The sequence below is a fragment of the Mytilus californianus genome, unplaced genomic scaffold (genome assembly GCF_021869535.1).
Source record: "Mytilus californianus isolate M0D057914Y unplaced genomic scaffold, xbMytCali1.0.p SCAF_4, whole genome shotgun sequence".
Lineage (NCBI taxonomy): Eukaryota > Metazoa > Mollusca > Bivalvia > Mytilida > Mytilidae > Mytilus > Mytilus californianus.
Window position 1 is genome coordinate 27,979,328 of NW_026262690.1, and position 18,335 is coordinate 27,997,662.

At 33.6% G+C, this 18,335-nt stretch overlaps 2 protein-coding genes across 5 annotated transcripts in view; both read right to left on the minus strand.

Annotated features, from left to right (window-relative positions):
* The window catches only part of LOC127737850 (cytosolic phospholipase A2-like), a 136,755-nt gene that overhangs the window by 82,400 nt on the left and 36,020 nt on the right, over positions 1-18,335 (minus strand). The window lies entirely within an intron of this gene.
* The window catches only part of LOC127737848 (cytosolic phospholipase A2-like), a 36,530-nt gene continuing 34,294 nt past the window's right edge, over positions 16,100-18,335 (minus strand). For all 3 annotated transcript variants that reach the window (XM_052248791.1, XM_052248792.1, XM_052248793.1), the window contains one exon: positions 16,100-17,515. In XM_052248791.1, coding sequence (XP_052104751.1) covers positions 17,274-17,515 — 242 coding nt within the window. In that variant the 3' untranslated portion in view covers positions 16,100-17,273. The remainder of the gene's footprint in view (positions 17,516-18,335) is intronic.

Here is an 18,335-nt window from a genome sequence, read left to right on the forward strand (position 1 = left end):
TCGTAGGAGACAAATATAATTTTTGTTTTAATTAGAAGAAAAGAAGAACAATCATACAACAGTACAACAGAGAGGGGGCTATATCTTCCGCACTGGACATACTAGTCCACTCAAAACGAACGCCACAGTAGTCAAAATAAAAATCAATGGTGATTCAGGCTAATTACTTAATGCAAGGTAGAATGGTTTCATTTAAGTTTATTGAAAATGTTAAATCACGATAGGACAACTGATAGCTGGTACCAAATGGACGTTTGGAAGTCGAGCGAAATCTGAAAAATAGTAAGTCAAACCGTACACCAATATTATTATTCTTCTATGTCATAGTAACCATTCCAGTACAAAACAGGAATATAGCACACTTACGAAATTTCAGAGATATTTTGTCATAGTTTTCTTTGAAACAGTCTTTTAGGTAAACATTTACCAATGTTTTTCATTCATGTAAGATCATATTATTAAAACATCGGTTAGCGTAAATCATTTCTATAAATATCTCAGAAATGCACTCATGCACTAAAAGTAAGAACAACACCAAATCGGTACGTAAGGAATGTCCAAGAAATGCACTCAAAATACGAGTGAATATCAAATCGGTACGAACGCTGGATGGGCAAGTGATCTTCATGATTCGACAAAGGAATTTTTTGCAAATTGCATCGGGAGATCAAATGGAAAATTGTTGTAGCAGACTATGACAATATAATGTTTAGGAGAAAGTTTGCCAGAAAACAGTCTTAAATTGCATTAATAGTATTCTATTCTTAGATCGTTACCATCACCTTCCTCACCTACCTCACTGTTCTCTCCTTTTATACAGGAAATTGAGGACATTGGATTACATAGGTTTGAGTTTCAGATAAGTTGATTGAACACAATATAGAGTTTAACCAGTAACATTTTCAACTTAAAGAGGTGGGATCAATTTCATATTAACTTATATCACGCCAGAAGTCTATCCATATATACAAAAATTCACAATATAACAGCTTCGTTAGTGAACTTTGATTTTTCTAACAACATTTTGGCGTTTTTCAGAAATCTTGAATAATCTTGCTATGTTGTACATCTACCTTTAAATTGAAATACAAATGCATGGAGAAGTAAATTGGCGCAGACTGGTTCAAATATATTTCTCATTTAGAAAAAAATCCATTCATACTTTATTCGCTAACCTTAGTAAACATCATCAAAACTACACTATATTCTGTCTGAGAAGGACTACTGTTTACGTATGCTCTCAATTCAGACCACGAAAATAAATAAATAAATAAATAAATAAATAAATAAATAAATGAATAAATAAATAAATAGTTAAAACTGTTCAGGAGATAGAAACGTCATGATCTGGTCCAGAGCAGAACTGTCAGAAAAAAATTAAAACAAGACTTTATAAAATTCATGCGTCCGAAACGCTTTTCTGGATTTAACTTTATCAAATATACATTCTGATAAGTTTTGTTTCATAAAAATTATGTTTAACTATAGATCCTATATTATCGGTACAAAAAATTTTCATTTAATGCGACTTATTTTGTTTAAATTATTATTGATTTTTTCTATAAAAGTGAAATATATGATTGAAGTATAAATGCTTCCGAAATAAAATTTAAAAAAGTTAACTTTACACAGCTATAAGCGGGTTTTAACTGAACATGGAATTACACATCTAAATGTCAACACCATAAAAAAGATCATGAATGCATATAGATTCAAATTTATATAAATGGATGTGTTAAACATGAAACGGTCCGAATGAAATAATTAATAAATATTTACATGCACTTACACAATGTAATGTTCATTCCAGTGATAATCCTCGTTAAATCGGAAATTTAGGTCACCCACCATATACATAAGTGACTATAAGGAAATAACATCTTTGATCTAATTTTCGACGAAACATTGTTATACTGGTCTACATGTAATTTTGTTATCCTGTATCAATAAGTTTATTCAGCAAAAAAGAAAGATGTGAAGGGCATTTCCGAGATATGTTAGCTTTATAAACAAAAGTACCGTTATTGTTATTGTTATATACAATTTGCTGAACTGGGAGATAGTTTACACAAATTCAATTACATAGATACGTTTTATTTGAGATATATATATATAATGTCTGAATATATCAAATTTCTGAATAATAGCTTCCGATAAATCTTACGGGGCGATGGATCATATAATTATGATACAGTACACTACAAAATATAATATATAACAAGTCTAAAAGGGTACAACATCACCAAAAAAAAGAGTTACAGGGAACAAGTGATGGTAGGAAAATGAGTGAGAGTGACTCATTCTATGTTTTTTCATTAATGCCCTCTGGGGAAACTGTCCTTAACTTTCTTATCCGAAACCTTTCCCGAGCAAGTCTATCGGCCCTTGACCAACCCTCGTTGTTGTCTATGATAGTGATATTAGGCTTTTTGAGATCAGATTGGGCGTGCCCAGGTGATCTCAAATGACGACTTACAGGGAGGTCGGGCTTGCAGGTGTAGTCACTTTGATGACCATTCATATATATATAATATATACAACACATAACACACAAATCTATTTGAGTGTGGATTAATCAGTACAAAGATTAATACAATTACACAATTGAAATTATAAATTGCCTAGCAATGTAATTTTAACACGCTATTTAGTATGTAACTATTAAAATGTTAAAAATATTTACAATGCGATAAAAAAAAAAACACAATATTTCGCTAAACAAACTAGCTTCATCGAGCGTGCATCTATCCAGGTGAAATCGGATGCAGATAAGTAACTTTTGCAGCTCATTGTACATGAATTTTGCTGCCTTGTAAATAATTCAAAGTTTGGATGAAGTTCAAGATCATTTTTTTAATTACGAAATTTGTGGTTGAAGTTTGCAACGTCCATTGGCCAATATTACAGAGATATGAAAGATGATGCTGTATAAATAATTATTCTTTATCTTTCCTGTATCTTTTTGACTTTTTCATTAATCCCATCAGGGTCTAAAGCATGGAGCTGGTGGATCCAAGTAAAGGCAACAGTTTTCTCTTCTCCTTCTCGCCGTGGTGTCCCACTCAGTGTTCACTTCTATGATTTGGAAAGTAACATTATCAAAAGGATGTTTCTTTGAGCGAAAATGTCTTGTGAGGGGACAGTTTTTGTTGGTTTTGTACCATGATCGATGGTTGTTTAGCCGAATATCAAATTTGCCCACTGGTTTTCCCACGTACTGAATGCCACATGTGTTACATGTTAATACATAAATTGAGTTCTCCGTTTTACAGTTGGAATTTGTGTAGATGATATAACTTTGTTTTGTAAAGGATAAGCAATTCCTTCTCCCACATTGTATGTGGCAACACGAGAGGTGGAGTAGGTTGCTTTGTTAATACAGCTGTCACTAATTTGTTAGCATAGGACTTATACCAATTCGGTAGACGTTTATGTTTGAAAGATATTTTCTAAAATAGAGGCAAGAAACATCTTGAAGACGCCGAATTAACAGATTCAGAAACTGAGGACAATGAAGAAGTCACGCCTATCCCAAAATTTAGGAAGAAAAGTTCATGGAAACCACCAAAAAGTAAAAACGAAAACTTGGAGTCATTTATTAACTACGTGAGGTCTGATATAAAATCCTGCATAACCAATAAATTGTTTCAACAAACAGTCACCTAACTGAAAAGATATCTAAATTTGTAGAGCATCACTTAAGACCCCATGTTAAAGAACTCCCCTCTTACATTCAGGATACGACTGATTATTTAAAGAAAATGGAAAGCCTTAATCCTTTACCAAACAATACTATACCCGCATCTATGGACGTGTCTTCTTTATATACCAATATTCCACAAGACGAAGGAATAGCAGCGTGTGAAGAGGTATGGAACAATCGTAGTGACAAAATTCCTCCAACTGAGTGCCTTGTTACACTTTTGAAACTAGTGCTGGAGAACAACAACTTCTCTTTCAATGACAAATACTATCTACAGATAGACAGCACTAGTATATGGGCACACAAATGGCCCTGTCATATGCCAACATATTTATGGGCCAACTTGAAAAACGCCTCTAGACCAGTGCTCCATACCAGTCATTATCATGGTTTCGATTTATTGACAATATTGATTTTAAATGGACAGATTCACGAGACCATCTGAATGAATTTATAGAACACTGTAACTCTTTCCACCATTCAATTAAATTAACACACGAAACATCAGTGGAGAAAATAAACTTCCTTGATACTATGAGTTACATCCAGAACGGAACCACTATAACGAATCTCCATACGAATAAAAGAGACAAACATCAGTTTCTCTCTCCAAAATGTTGCCATCCTAAACACTGCTCTCGTAGTATCCCTTTCAGCCAACCATTGCGAATCAAGAGAATATGCTCAACTGAAAATAAGAAAAATGCTAGACTTGGACAACTACGTAAACATCTAGTTGTTCGAGGATACAATAACAACAGCATTGATACAGCTTTCGAAAAAGCAAACAAAACTAGCCGCCAAGAACTTCTGGAGTACAAGGATAAGAATAGAGGAGTCAACACAACACCTTTTGTACTCATTTACCATCCCGATTTTAAAAATGTGTCATCCATTGTTCGAAAGCATTGGAAAATTATAGAGAATGACTCCAATTTGAAAAATGTATTTTCCTCACCACCAATCATGGCCTTCAGCATCATGGACTTCAGAAGGCATAAAAACATCCGTGACAAGTTAGTGACAACTGTATTAACAAAGCAACACACTCCACCTCTTGGTTGCTACAAACAATGTGGGAGAAGGATTTGCTTATCCTTTACAAAACAAAGTTATACCATCTACACAAATTCCATCTGTAAAACGGAGAACTCAATTTATGTATTAACATGTAACACCTGTGGCAATCAGTACGTGGGAGAAACAACGGACAAATTTGACTGTTCCGCTAAATAACCATCGATCATGGTACAAAACCAACAAAAACTGTCCCCTCACAAGACATCTTCGCTCAGGTAAACATCCTTTTGATAATGTTACTTTCCAAATCATAGAAGTGAACACTGAGTGGGACACCACGACGAGAAAAAGAAGAGAAAACTTTTGGATCCACCAGCTCCATACTTTAGAACCTGATGGGCTTAATGAAAAAGACGAGAAAAGATACAAGAAGATAAAGAATAATTAATCATACAGTATCGTCCTGTAATATTGGTCAATGGACGTTGCAAACTTCAACCACAAATTTTGTTATTAAATAAATGATCTTGAACTTCATCCAAACTTTGAATTATTTACAAGGCAGCAAAGTTCATGTACAATGAGCTGCACAAGTTTCTTATCTGCATCCGATTTCACCTGGATAGATGCACGCTCGATAAAGCTAGTTTGTTTAGCGAAATATTGCGGATTTTTTTATCGCATTTTAAATATTTTTAACATTTTAACATTTACATACTAAATAGTGTGTTAAAATTACATTGTTAGGCAATCAATATACATTATATACATATATATATTGAGAGAGAGAGAGAGAGAGAGAGAGAGAGAGAAATATATATATATATAGGTCTGCCTATGTGGAGTGACAACTGTAAATTATACCTTGTCCATAGGATTTCTAATGATTAAGAAATACCAGGCGTTAGAATATTTATAAAGTGTTTAGAAAACCAACCTAACAATGTAAGAGTAGATCTGATTCTTTACTTCCTCCCCGGCCGAGGCTGGAACCCGTACTTTTCACCTCATACTTATAGGACAACACCGCCTAGCATTGCGCAGACGCCTTATCCCCTCCTCTAACTATAGCTGATAAAAATCAGCTTTCGTTTCGGGACATGTTACTTTCTCGTAGGAATTAAACAAGGACGTCTTAACGCAATACACAAATTATTTTTAAGTGTACAGGAATGATCATCAACTTCTCTCTTCAGTATAATTACAGGATGCTATTATTTTTTTAGAAGCATACAATCACTGTAAATTGATATATTTTTGTTTATTTTTGATGTGGCGGCATGGTAATTTACATTATCATCCTTTACGGCAGACAAAATAGCTGATCTGAAAGTTACACCATCTACTTGCCACTATACATCATGTACCGTGTTACAACCCTAGATAAAGCCGACGAGGAAAGGCATCACATCGACCACCGAAAGCTATATTTTTATGTAGCCTAGGTGGTCGAGTGGTCTAGGGCGCTGGACACGGTGCAGGCGCAGTTGCCACGATGTCACAGAGGCAAGGGTTTGAATCCCACTAAGGGAAGAACAAAAATTTGCTAGCGCAAAATGAAGATCCAACATTATTGGGCTAAATTTGAGACGAGTTATATATATATATGTATATATATATATATATATATATATCATGGTGTTAGCCCTGTATAACAACGTGTTATTCGATAGTGAATGTCTGTCATAAAGTTGTCATATGTTTAGACGATTATATCAGCTATAGGTTCCAGCCCCGGTCGGGAAGAAAGTAAAGAATCAGATCTACTCTAACATTGTTAGGTTGATTTTCTAGTCACTTTATAAATATTCTAACGCCTGGTATTTCTTAATTATAAGTAATCCGATGGACAAGGTATAATTTACAGTTGTCACTACACATAGGCAGACATACATATATATATATATATATCAATGGATGGATCTGTTAGTAGAGTTGTCACTTGTTCAGACGTACTTATCAAAATAATTATTTCTGTGACTGCATCTTACGATACTTTACGACAGATAATTTAGCTAATCTGCAATCAATTCCATCTTCATGCCTAACATATCATGTACTGTGTTACAACTCTAGATTCTACTGACGAGAAAAGGTAACACTAGGCCACCGAAAGCTGAATTTTTAGTTCAGTCTAGGTGGCCGAATTGTTTAGAGTGCTGGACACAGTGCAGGCGTTTTCACGATATCCCAATAGCATGAGTTCGAATCCCGGCTAGGGAAGAACATAAATTTGCTTCCGCAAATTTGCAGATTTAACATTGTTGTACTGATATTTAGAGTAATTATATATATATATATATAATATACATAACGTCTAGATATTAGTCAACGATCTTTCTTACAAGGGCACTGAATCGTAACAAGTAACGATACCTGTACACAATAGATAAATTATATAAACGCCTAAAAGTGTACAAAACAACACCAATATTAAAAAAGGAAACATTAAATGTAATTATCTATAAATATTTCGGATAACAGATATCCTTCATCAGTATGATTATGATGTAAAATGAATCATATCAATCTATTTTGATTTAAAACTATAACAATCTTTAAATTTATACAATTAAAACCGATCAACGCTTGTACAATTCTAAAATTTCAAAAATGACGTAGGTTAGGTATTACAATAGAGACTGCATAGATATGCTTCTAACAAAATTAGTAATGTGCGATATGAACTGGTGTGATAATTCCTGTACACTTAAATATACTTTGTGTATTGCGTTTAGACGTTCTTGTTGAATTCCTACGAGAAGGTAACATCTTCCGAAACGATCCAGCGCCCTCGCAAGAATGATCGCTGACTAATATCTAGACGTGTTATATATATATATATATATATATATATATATATATATATATAAACAAGTCTAAATTGAAAACAACGTTCAAACCTATGATTGCGTTGGATAAAAACCGCAATTTTTATACGTGTGCATGCAAAACAAATTTCTTGTTAGAGGGGTCTAAATACAGCACAAACAACATTTTCCAAAAGACAAAAAAAAGTGAAAAAGTATATTTTAACAAAACGCATTTGACTAACAGGTCGAACAACAAATGTTCTTAAACCCTGCTGACTGCCATTGGCGATTGCCAAATAAACGGATCACCGATGTAATAAATGGATCTTAATTAAAAATTTAATACTAAACAGAAAACAATAAACTTGCAGAAAAGATGATATACCGCAAACAAAAGGTGCAAAGGTTTTTGTACACCATATCCGGATTTCGACAATTAATGTCTCTTCAGTGATGTTAGGAATCGAAACGGTATTTGGAAAGCCATACAATTTACCTCAATTTAGGATAGACTCTTGAATTTTGAGGAGTCAAATATATATATATACATGTATAAACGCCTAAAAAGTGTACAAATTAACACCAATATTAAAAAAAGGAAACATTAAATGTAATTATCAATAAATATTTCGGATAACAGATATCCTTCATCAGTATGATTATAATGTAAAATGAATCATATCAATCTATTCTAATTTAGCTATAACAATCTTGAAATTTATACAATTAAAACCGAACACAAAAACGCTTGTACAATTCTAAAATTTCAAAAATGACGTAGGTTAGGTATTTACAACAGAGACTGCATAGATATGCTACTAACAAAAATAGTAACGTGCGATAAGAACAGGTACATTTCTAAAATTTCAACAGTTTGATAATGATTAGAAAAAAAAATTGAAACAGGTTAAGTAATTGAACGTTGCTGCGTTCTTATACATCCCAAATGAATAGCACCCTGCGATTTAAACTGGTATAATTCTAGAATTTAGAGTTGACAAAGGTAAATGAATAGTAACAGAGACTGCGTAGTAATATGAAATATAACCCAACTGAAAAGCACTGCGCGATTGTAATGGTCAGTCGATTGAGATCTGCCTTATTGTGGCCAAGGGATCGCAAATGTCGACTGAGAGGAAGGTCTGGCTTGCATTCATAGTCGCTACGATGGCCATTCATACGTTTATGAAATGGCTGTTCTGACTCGCCAACATACTGTTTCCCACATTTACACTGTAGGAGATACACAGCATTTGTAGTCTTGCAATTAACATTGCAAAATATGGTGTATTCCGTATTAGTGGACTGACTGTTAAAAGCCTGGTTATTCAGAATTTGCTAGCAAGTCAGACATCATTTGTTTCCGCATCCCTTGCAAGAGCCCACAGACGAAGAGCCTGATTTAGAGGATAAATCAGCTCTCACCAGCAAGTCTTTAAGGCTTTTGGGCCTACGGAAAGCCAGTACAGATGGCTCGGGAAAGATCTTGGATAGTTTAGGATGTTTTTCGATTTGTTTCCAATTTTCGCGGATAAGGTGTGATAACTTGTCAAATTTGGGATGGTAAGTCAGCACAAACGGCACTCTTTTGTTGACCTTTTTGGTCTTTATATTGTAAAAGTTCATCTCGGCTGATGTTGTTAGCACGATAGAAACCTTTATCAATGTCTTTTCTTCTGTAGCCCCGATTTTTTAGGTGACCGCGAAGTTCTTGTAGTCGCCTTTTTGCAGTATCATTGGTTGAGAAAATCCGTTTTATTCGTATGACCTGGTGAGTCAGAATACGTTTTATTCGTATGTTGGCAAGTCAAAACAGCCATTTTATAAACGAATGAACGGCCATCGTAGCGACTATGAATGCAAGCCAGACCTTCCTCTCAGTCGACATTTGAGATCCCCTGGCCACACTAAGGCAGATCTCAATCGACTGACCATTACAATCATAGACCACAACACGGCTTGGTCTAGGGAGGATAGACTCGCTCGGGAAAGATTTTGGATAAGAAAATTAAAAACTTTGGCACCAAATGGGATCAATGAAAAGGTGTAGTACTAATTCGCGCAGTGCTTTTCATTTGGGTTATATTTCATACTGCTACGGAGCCTCTGTTGCTATTCCTTTACCTTTGTCAACTCTAAAATTCTAGAATAATACCAGTTTAAATCGCAGGGTGCTATTCATTTGGGATGTATAAGAACGAAGCAACGTTCAATTACTTAACCAGTTTCAAACTTTTTTTTTTTTTTTTAAATCATTATCAAACTGCTGAAATTTTAGAAATGTACCTGTTCATATCGCACATTACTATTTTTGTTAGTAGCATATATATGCAGTCTCTGTTGTAAATACCTAACCTACGTCATTTTTGAAATTTTAGAATTGTACAAGCGTTGTTGTGTTCGGTTTTAATTCTATAAATTTCAAGATTGTTATAGTTAAATCAGAATAGGTTGATAAGATTCATTTGACATCATAATCATTCTGATGAAGGATATCTGTTATCCGAAATATTTATAGATAATTACATTTAATGTTTCCTTTTTTTTTTAATATTGGTGTTGTTTTGTACACTTTTTCGGCGTTTATATAATTTAGTTATTGTGTACAGGTATCGTTACTCGTAACGATCCAGCGCCCTCGTAAGAAAGATCGTTGACTAACATCTAGACGTTTCTATATGCTTGGAAATCTCTAACTACATACGGGTCCGCAGACAGACTCTCCGTCTTAGGAATAACGGTAAACGTAGACCTCTTGAGAGCTGAGTGGTGAGATTGCTATAACACATATAGTAATCTCAGATGAGGGGAAAAAAGTAAAGATAAACTTCAAACGCAGAATAATGTCCTCATGCAGCAAACTTAAAGAGAACGAGCTCTCATTTAGTATGAAACTATAACTAAGGACATATATAGACCATCGCACTTCAGCGAACAGACCATCGCACTTCGGCGAAGACCATCGCACTTCAGCGTGACCATCGCACTTCAGCGTCCCCATCGCACCTCCGAGTCCTACATATATATATCATATATATATATATTTATAATAAGTACGTCTGAACCAGTGACGACTCTACAACATATTTTATCCATCGGATCACCTGCAGTTATGGTGATACAAGGCTGAAAATACATTCTGTATATATAATTCGTCTAAACAACAGACCAACAATGTTAGATGTGTAAATTTGAGGAAGCAAATTTTTTTTGTTCTTCATATATATATGTATGTGTGTGTGTGTCTGCTTATGTGTAGTGACAACAGTAAATTATACCTTGTCCACCAGGCGTTATAATATTTATAAAGTGCCTAGAAAATCAACCTAACAATTTAAGAGTAGATTTGATTCTTTACTTCCTCCCCGACCGAGGCTAGAACCTGTACTTTTCACCCCATACTTCTACAACAACACCGACTAGCATTGCGCAAACGCCTTATCCCCTCCTCTAACTATAGCTGATTAAAATCAGCTTTCGTTTCGGGAGATGTTACCTTCTCGTAGGACTTAAACAAGGACGTCTAAACGCAATACACAAAGTATTTTTAAGTGTACAGGAATGATCATCTACCCATCTCTTTAGTATAATTACAGGATGCTATTCTATTTCAATCAAACTGTAAAAAATGAGTAGATGATCATTCCTGTACATATATATATATGTATTTATATATATATCAACATAATCAAATATCCATGTAAATGAGGTTAAGATCAGATAAACCCAGCAGACAAACACCTTATAATCATTCCAAACAACAAATATAAGTAATCTTCATGCATTGCTTATTAAATTTAAGTTTGATCCTCTTTGGGTTTTATCAGCTCCTTAACGTTTATATTAGGTTTTTGGGTTTTTTCAATTGTTTGGCCTCGAGCATCACGTCAGAGACAATAATTGTGAAACTGCCTATCTGGTGCACAAAATTTTTGTTTCAATTGACCACAAGTCTAGATTAATCATGCTGAGTCTTGGACATAACTCGCATAGCTTTGCATCAGATTGAATGTCTGCTTTAATTATCCACTGCAAACCCTACACAGTCAAAGGGTGTCCTTCTTCCAGCTATAGATATATCTTAATGTCAAGAACTAACAGAAATTATTGTATGGGTAGATTAAGAATTCTTTTTCATTCGAGGTCCCTGTGGTTTGTACTATAGCGTTAAGGTTCAGTTTCAGGTTTCATGTTAATTAGTTAAAATATCTGACATAGACAGGGTTCTCGGTAGAGCACCCTGATGAGTCCTGTCCTTGACTCAGTAGAATTTCTAAAAACAAGACGAATGCAATGGTAGAACTTACCAAAGTTTTAAATGTGGACTTGGGACTCACCCTAGTAAATTTCTACTAAGAACCTTCACGGCATTGATTTGATATTATTAAAGTATTCTTTTAAGAAATTGGTCTACATACAAATCTTCCAAGTTAATAGTGAAGTAAATATTATACAATGCATCAGGGTGTCCCCTGGGTCAATGAAGTAAATATTTCACCATGCATCAGGGTGTCCCCTGGGTCCATTTTCTTTTTCACCACCGCTTTCGCCAAAACAATATATTTTTCGCCACTTTACATTTTTTTTCGCCAACTAACATAAACATATTTTTCGTTTAAAATTTTCATTCTTTCTAACAAAAAAAATCAGTTTGTCACATTGTATATAAAAATAAGAAGATGTTGTATGATTGCCAATGAGACAACTCTTCACAATGAAGACATAGAAATTACCAACTATAGGTCACCGTACACCGTTGTTCTTCATACATATATATATATTGCCTAACAATGTAATTTTAACACACTATTTAGTATGTTAATATACGAATGTTTAAAATATTTACATCTTGTAAATACTTTAAACATTCTTATATTTACATACTAAATAGTGTGTTAAAATTACATTGTTAGGCAATCTATAATTTTATTTGTGTAATTGAATTAATCTCTGTACTGATTAATCCACACTCCGATAGATTTGTATGTCTTGTTCTGCTATTTATAGGCACTTATTTATATATATATTTATATATATATATGTGTCTGCTTATGTGTAGTGACAACTGTTAATTATACCTTGTCCATCGGATTTCTTATGATTAAGAAATACCAGGCGTTATGATATTTATAAAGTGCCTAGAAAATCAACCTAACAATTTAAGAGTATATTTGATTCTTCACTTCCTCCCCGACCGAGGCTAGAACCTGTACTTTTCACCTCATACTTCTACAACAACACCGTCTAGCATTGCGCAAACGCCTTATCCCCTCCTCTTACTATAGCTGATAAAAATCAGCTTTCGTTTCGGGAGATGTTACCTTCTCGTAGGAATTAAACAAGGACGTCTAAACGCAATACACAAAGTATTTTTAAGTGTACAGGAATGATCATCTACCCATCTCTTTTAGTATAATTACAGGATGCTATTCTATTTCAATCAAACTGAAAAAAATAAGTAGATGATAATTCCTGTACATATATATGTATTTATATATATATCAAAATAATTAAATATTCCATGTAAATGAGGTTAAGATCAGATAAACCCAGCAGACAAACACCTTATAATCATTCCAAACAACAAATATAAGTAATCTACATGCATTGCTTATTAAATTTAAGTTTGATCCTCTATGGGTTTTATCAGCTCCTTAACGTTTATATTAGGTTTTGGGTTTTTTTAATTGTTTGGCCTCGAGCATCACGTAAGAGACAATAATTGTAAAACTGACTAGATGGTGCACAAAAAAATGTATTGTAATAGACCACAAGTCTACATAGATTAATCATGCTGAGTCTTGGATATAACTTACATAGCTTTGCATCAGATTGAATGTCTGCTTTAATTCTCCACTGCAAACCCTACACAGTCAAAGGGTGTCCTTCCTCCAGCTATAGATATAACTTAATGTCAAGAACTAACAGAAATTATTGTATGGGTAGATTAAGAATTCTTTTTCATTCGATGTCCCTGTGGTTTGTACTATAGCGTTAAGGTTGAGTTTAAGGTTTCATGAATGTTAATTAGTTAGTTAAAATATCTGACATAGACAGGGTTCTCGGTAAAGTACCCTGATGAGTCCTGTCCTTGACTCAGAAGAATTTCTATAAAAAAAGACGAATGCAATGGTAGAACTTACTAAAGTTTTAAATATGGACTTGCAACTCACACGAGTAAATCTCTACTAAGAACCTTTACGGCATCGATTTGATACTATTTAAGTATTCTTTTAAGAAATTGGTCTACATACAAATCTTCCAAGTTAATAGTGAAATAAATATTATACCATGCATCAGGGTGTCCCCTGGGTCAATTTTCTTTTTCACCACCGCTTTCGCCAAAACAATATATTTGTCGCCATTTTAAAAAAAAAATTTCGCCAACTAGCATAAGCATATTTTTCGTTTACAATTTTCATCTTTTCTTACAAAACAAAATCAGTTTGTCACATTGTTATATAAAAATAAGAAGATGTTGTATGATTGCCAATGAGACAACTCTTCACAATGAAGAACTATAGGTCACCGTACAGCCTTCAACAATGAGCAAAACCCATACTGCATAGTCAGCTATAAAAGGCCCAGAAATGACAAATGTAAAACAATTCAAATATTTTTTATTCTGCATCATAATGAACAAACACTCAATAATAACAAACATTCATTTTTTAAAGATACTGTGAAATTGCAATATAGATCATGAAATCATATTTTTTTACTTCTGCCGGGGAACACGGGTTTCATCTATAATAGTTTATAAGATCATTTCCGTCTAGTTGAAGGATAAAGACTAAAGTCAGAGATTTTTCTTACTTTTGAATATTTTTCTTCTTAACAATAGTTTTTTTATTCTAGACCATCATTAAAAGAAATGTTTGGACGTTAAACTATGCCTCAAACACGTGCGTTGCTTAAACGAGGGTTGCTGCTCACAAGGAAGCTATTAAACCAAAAGTTCCAAGTGGTGAAGTTGAAATCAACCCTTCGTAAGTTTTACGGACTCTATCACGAGTTGGTTGACCGTTATGGAATATCTGTTTCACAGATGATAGCGGATATGTTCCTAATATCGTAACTGCAATCCCGTCCCCCTTTTCCGAAATTTGACCTACGTAAATTTCCTACTCGGAAAATGCCTGTACCAAGTCAGGAATATTACAGTTGTTTTCCCTTCATTCTGTTGTTTTTATAGACCTTCCCCTTTTTGAATTAGCCTTGGAGTTTAGTATTTTTGTCAATACTTTTTTTTTATACTTGTTCGAATTTGGCTGTACTTTTGGTCTTTTTTCTGTTGTATCAGCTTTCAGAGCATCGAGCATCATAGAAGAGACAGTGATTGTTGTGATACGCATCTGAGGCAATCAAATTGGCACTATTAATGTTATTGTAGAGTGGAAAGGCGAGGAAGTATCAATTGCAGAAACTGATCAACTGGTATTAAGCTCCAACATTTTTACTAAAGAGTTAAGGAAATGTCATTCAATTTTATTGACCTTATGAGCATACTGATAAAAGTGATAATCATACTGTTGTTGTTCAATAATTGCATACAGTATATGTCAGTATGAATATCAATTCGCTTATTTTTAGTTTGATGCAAAACATAAATGTTCCGTTTGTTTTTTCGATTGACATTCTGTATAGTTTTGCTCGGAGGATTGTAAACCGTCGTGTCTGCCCGCTCTATTTTAACGTTTCTACATGACATATTCAGCCAAGTACAGCTACAGCTACCGATATAATATTCATGTACATTTGTGTTTCATAGTCTTATTGTAGTCTTATCTCCACAGGTTCAGTGCTTTTATCTAAACACATAATTTTTTGGGGCCCTTTATAGCTTGCTGTTCGGTGTGAGCCAATGCTCCTTGTTGAAGGCCGTACCTTGACCTATAATGGTTTACTTTTATTAATTGTAACTTGGATGGAGAGTTGTCTCATTGGCACTCATACCACATCTTCCTATATCTACAGCTACACAAAGCAACTCCTAATATTGAATTATCATTATTAACTTTACATCAAATTGATTGATTGATTGGTGCTTAAGGCCCCCTTCAGCACTGTTAGCTATTTCACGAGTGCCAATTTTTAATGGTGGAGGAAACCGGAGTGCCCTGTGAGAACCACCGACCTTTGGTTAGAAAACTGACAATCCTAGTCAATAAAGATGGAGTCGAACGCACCTGCCACGTGCTGGACTCGAACTCTCAACGTTCAGTGTTGACAGGCTAGTGATATAGTAGTTGAACTACTTTGACAACTCGGCCACAAAGGCCCTAATTAACATCAAACAACCAATATAACAACCATGTATTGAATTGCAGTTCGAAGGTATAATCATGTCCGTCATTGTTAACTTGGTGGTATGAAATAGGTAATTATGAATAAAAAGAGATTCCTGGTATACGTCAATGACACAAAAATAGCCATAAGACGTAAACATACAGTCTTAAACAATAGACAAATGTCTTAACAACATTTTAATCTTATTCGTCCCGATTGTTTAACTGTTTTTAATTATTCAGACAGAAATACGTCGCTTGAATTCATTAAGAGGCACGTTTGAGAAAATTTATTGACACTCTTAAGATACAGTCAATTGTTTCTGTAGGTGATTTGAAACTTACATTTATGAACAAAAATCCTTCGGTTTGTAAAGATTTCAAATAATTTCATATCTCTAAAACAGGTTAATATGACACAATATTTACCCAACATAAATATCTAATTGTCCTTGAAGATAGAACAAAATATTTGATATATAAATATACACTATTTTTAATATCATTATTTTAAAAATACATTGTTTGGAAATCTATATGTATATAAATATATAATCAAAATTCACACGGAAAAACAAAAACATATCACCATCAAAAAGTCATATTGTTTGTATGAGGCTTAGCGTTTTAATTTATATATGTAGTGGAGAATAAATTTGAAGTTTTAATGGACACATTGTGTTAGTCGTTCTGCATAAACACTTTCAGTTGAAACAAACCAACAAATCAAACACTCAAACTGAATATTCGACAACGTCTGTTCATATTTCAATATGACTGCTTTTAGAGCTGCAAGCTAGCACAAAGAATTTTACCGAAAACTGTGTAAATGTCTAACTGCGGCATGGAAGCTAGGATCACTGATTATATTTGCATAATAGTTGTATTTCTGTGCTTGTTATGACTTGATTATGCTGTTCTCTTTTAATTTTATATATCCACTACAAATATTTTGCAATTTTACTACAGCATTAATTTTGCTTATGCAATGAAATATCAATTCATTCATTCATTGAATATCGTTATAATCCTAACGTAATATAACCGATACCAAATAATTTTGTTTTAAGTATTGGAAATCAATAGTAAATAAGTATTTTTTCGACACAATCTTCCACTTATGAAAGAAAGCTGAAAATATATATTTGCAATTAATTGCCTGCCATCTGTCGACTAAACATTGCTATTTGCAGTCAACTTGAAGGTATCAAGTAGTTTGTATTACGAAATGCTATTATAAGGTTAAATGCATTTTTTCATATATAGTGAAAAAGCTCTAAAATGTTAAACTAATATCAACACAGAAAGGAATAAACTAATATGAAAAGGGGGCATCACTATGACATATAGAAAAAGGAATGTCATATTGATAAATATATCATGTAACGAAAATAAAATCATCATGAATATAGTTATGACGGTTGTCCTATTCCATTCAAGTAGATAATGTTACACAGGAGACGATGGATGCCTTTGCCGGCCAGTCTGTTTCCGTTTCTGTTTATTTTGGATGCTTTTGGTTATACAGGCCTTGATATGGACAATATTATTCAGAACTATGAACTCAGAAAGTTGTGACAATCTTTCAAAGTTTTCAGCGCTGTACTGGAAGTTTTTGCAGTTGAATGTTTTCTGATCATCATATACAGTGAAGTTAGCGCACTCTTTTTCACTTTCCTTTCGTTTGACTCCTAAAGTATAAATAATTATTGTGATAATATTATTATAAATACAGGGTTAGTAAATCCCATATGGCATTTACTGACCCTGAATATATCGTATTAGGTTACTAGCACACTGTGTAACGATTTTATCTTACCGACTAACTTATATTAGACATAGTTGTAAACCTTAATATCATAATGTTAACACCATTCAATTATTTACAGTGAGAAAATCAGCGTCTCTAAGACATGTTTTGACTAAAAGCATGTAAATATCATAATTATGTATTTTTACAATGTTTGTTAATTTGAGAACAACGTTTTTTTTAAAAGGAACGTAACTATACTACCAACCGTGTATTGTTTTATACAGGGACGTAACACCACTATAAGCCGTTTTTTTTTAAATAAAACACGACCGCTGACCAAATATTGAATATTCACGGTCTCCACGTGTTTGCTTTTAACCAATGCTATTCCTAGTAGTGTTATGAGGTAAGATAATTATTCATACATATATCAAATGGACACGAAAACCGGAGAAAAACATTGAAACCCTACGATACAAGGCTTGATTAATAAACTTCTCATTTTATTTTATTTGTATGATGTTAACTCATTATTCATTAATTTGATACGGAAATGATTTATATATATATGAATATTTTACTACAGATTTAGAGTTCTCAAGTTCATAATTTATCTTTAATACTAATTGCGTTTTATCATACATTGAATTATGTGAAATTAGCATTCTGAACTCTTGGTCTTGAGCTAACCTGATAAAAAGAAATTAGAAATTTGTTTATTGGTTTATTGCTTGTTAAATTTCATATCTCTGTTATAT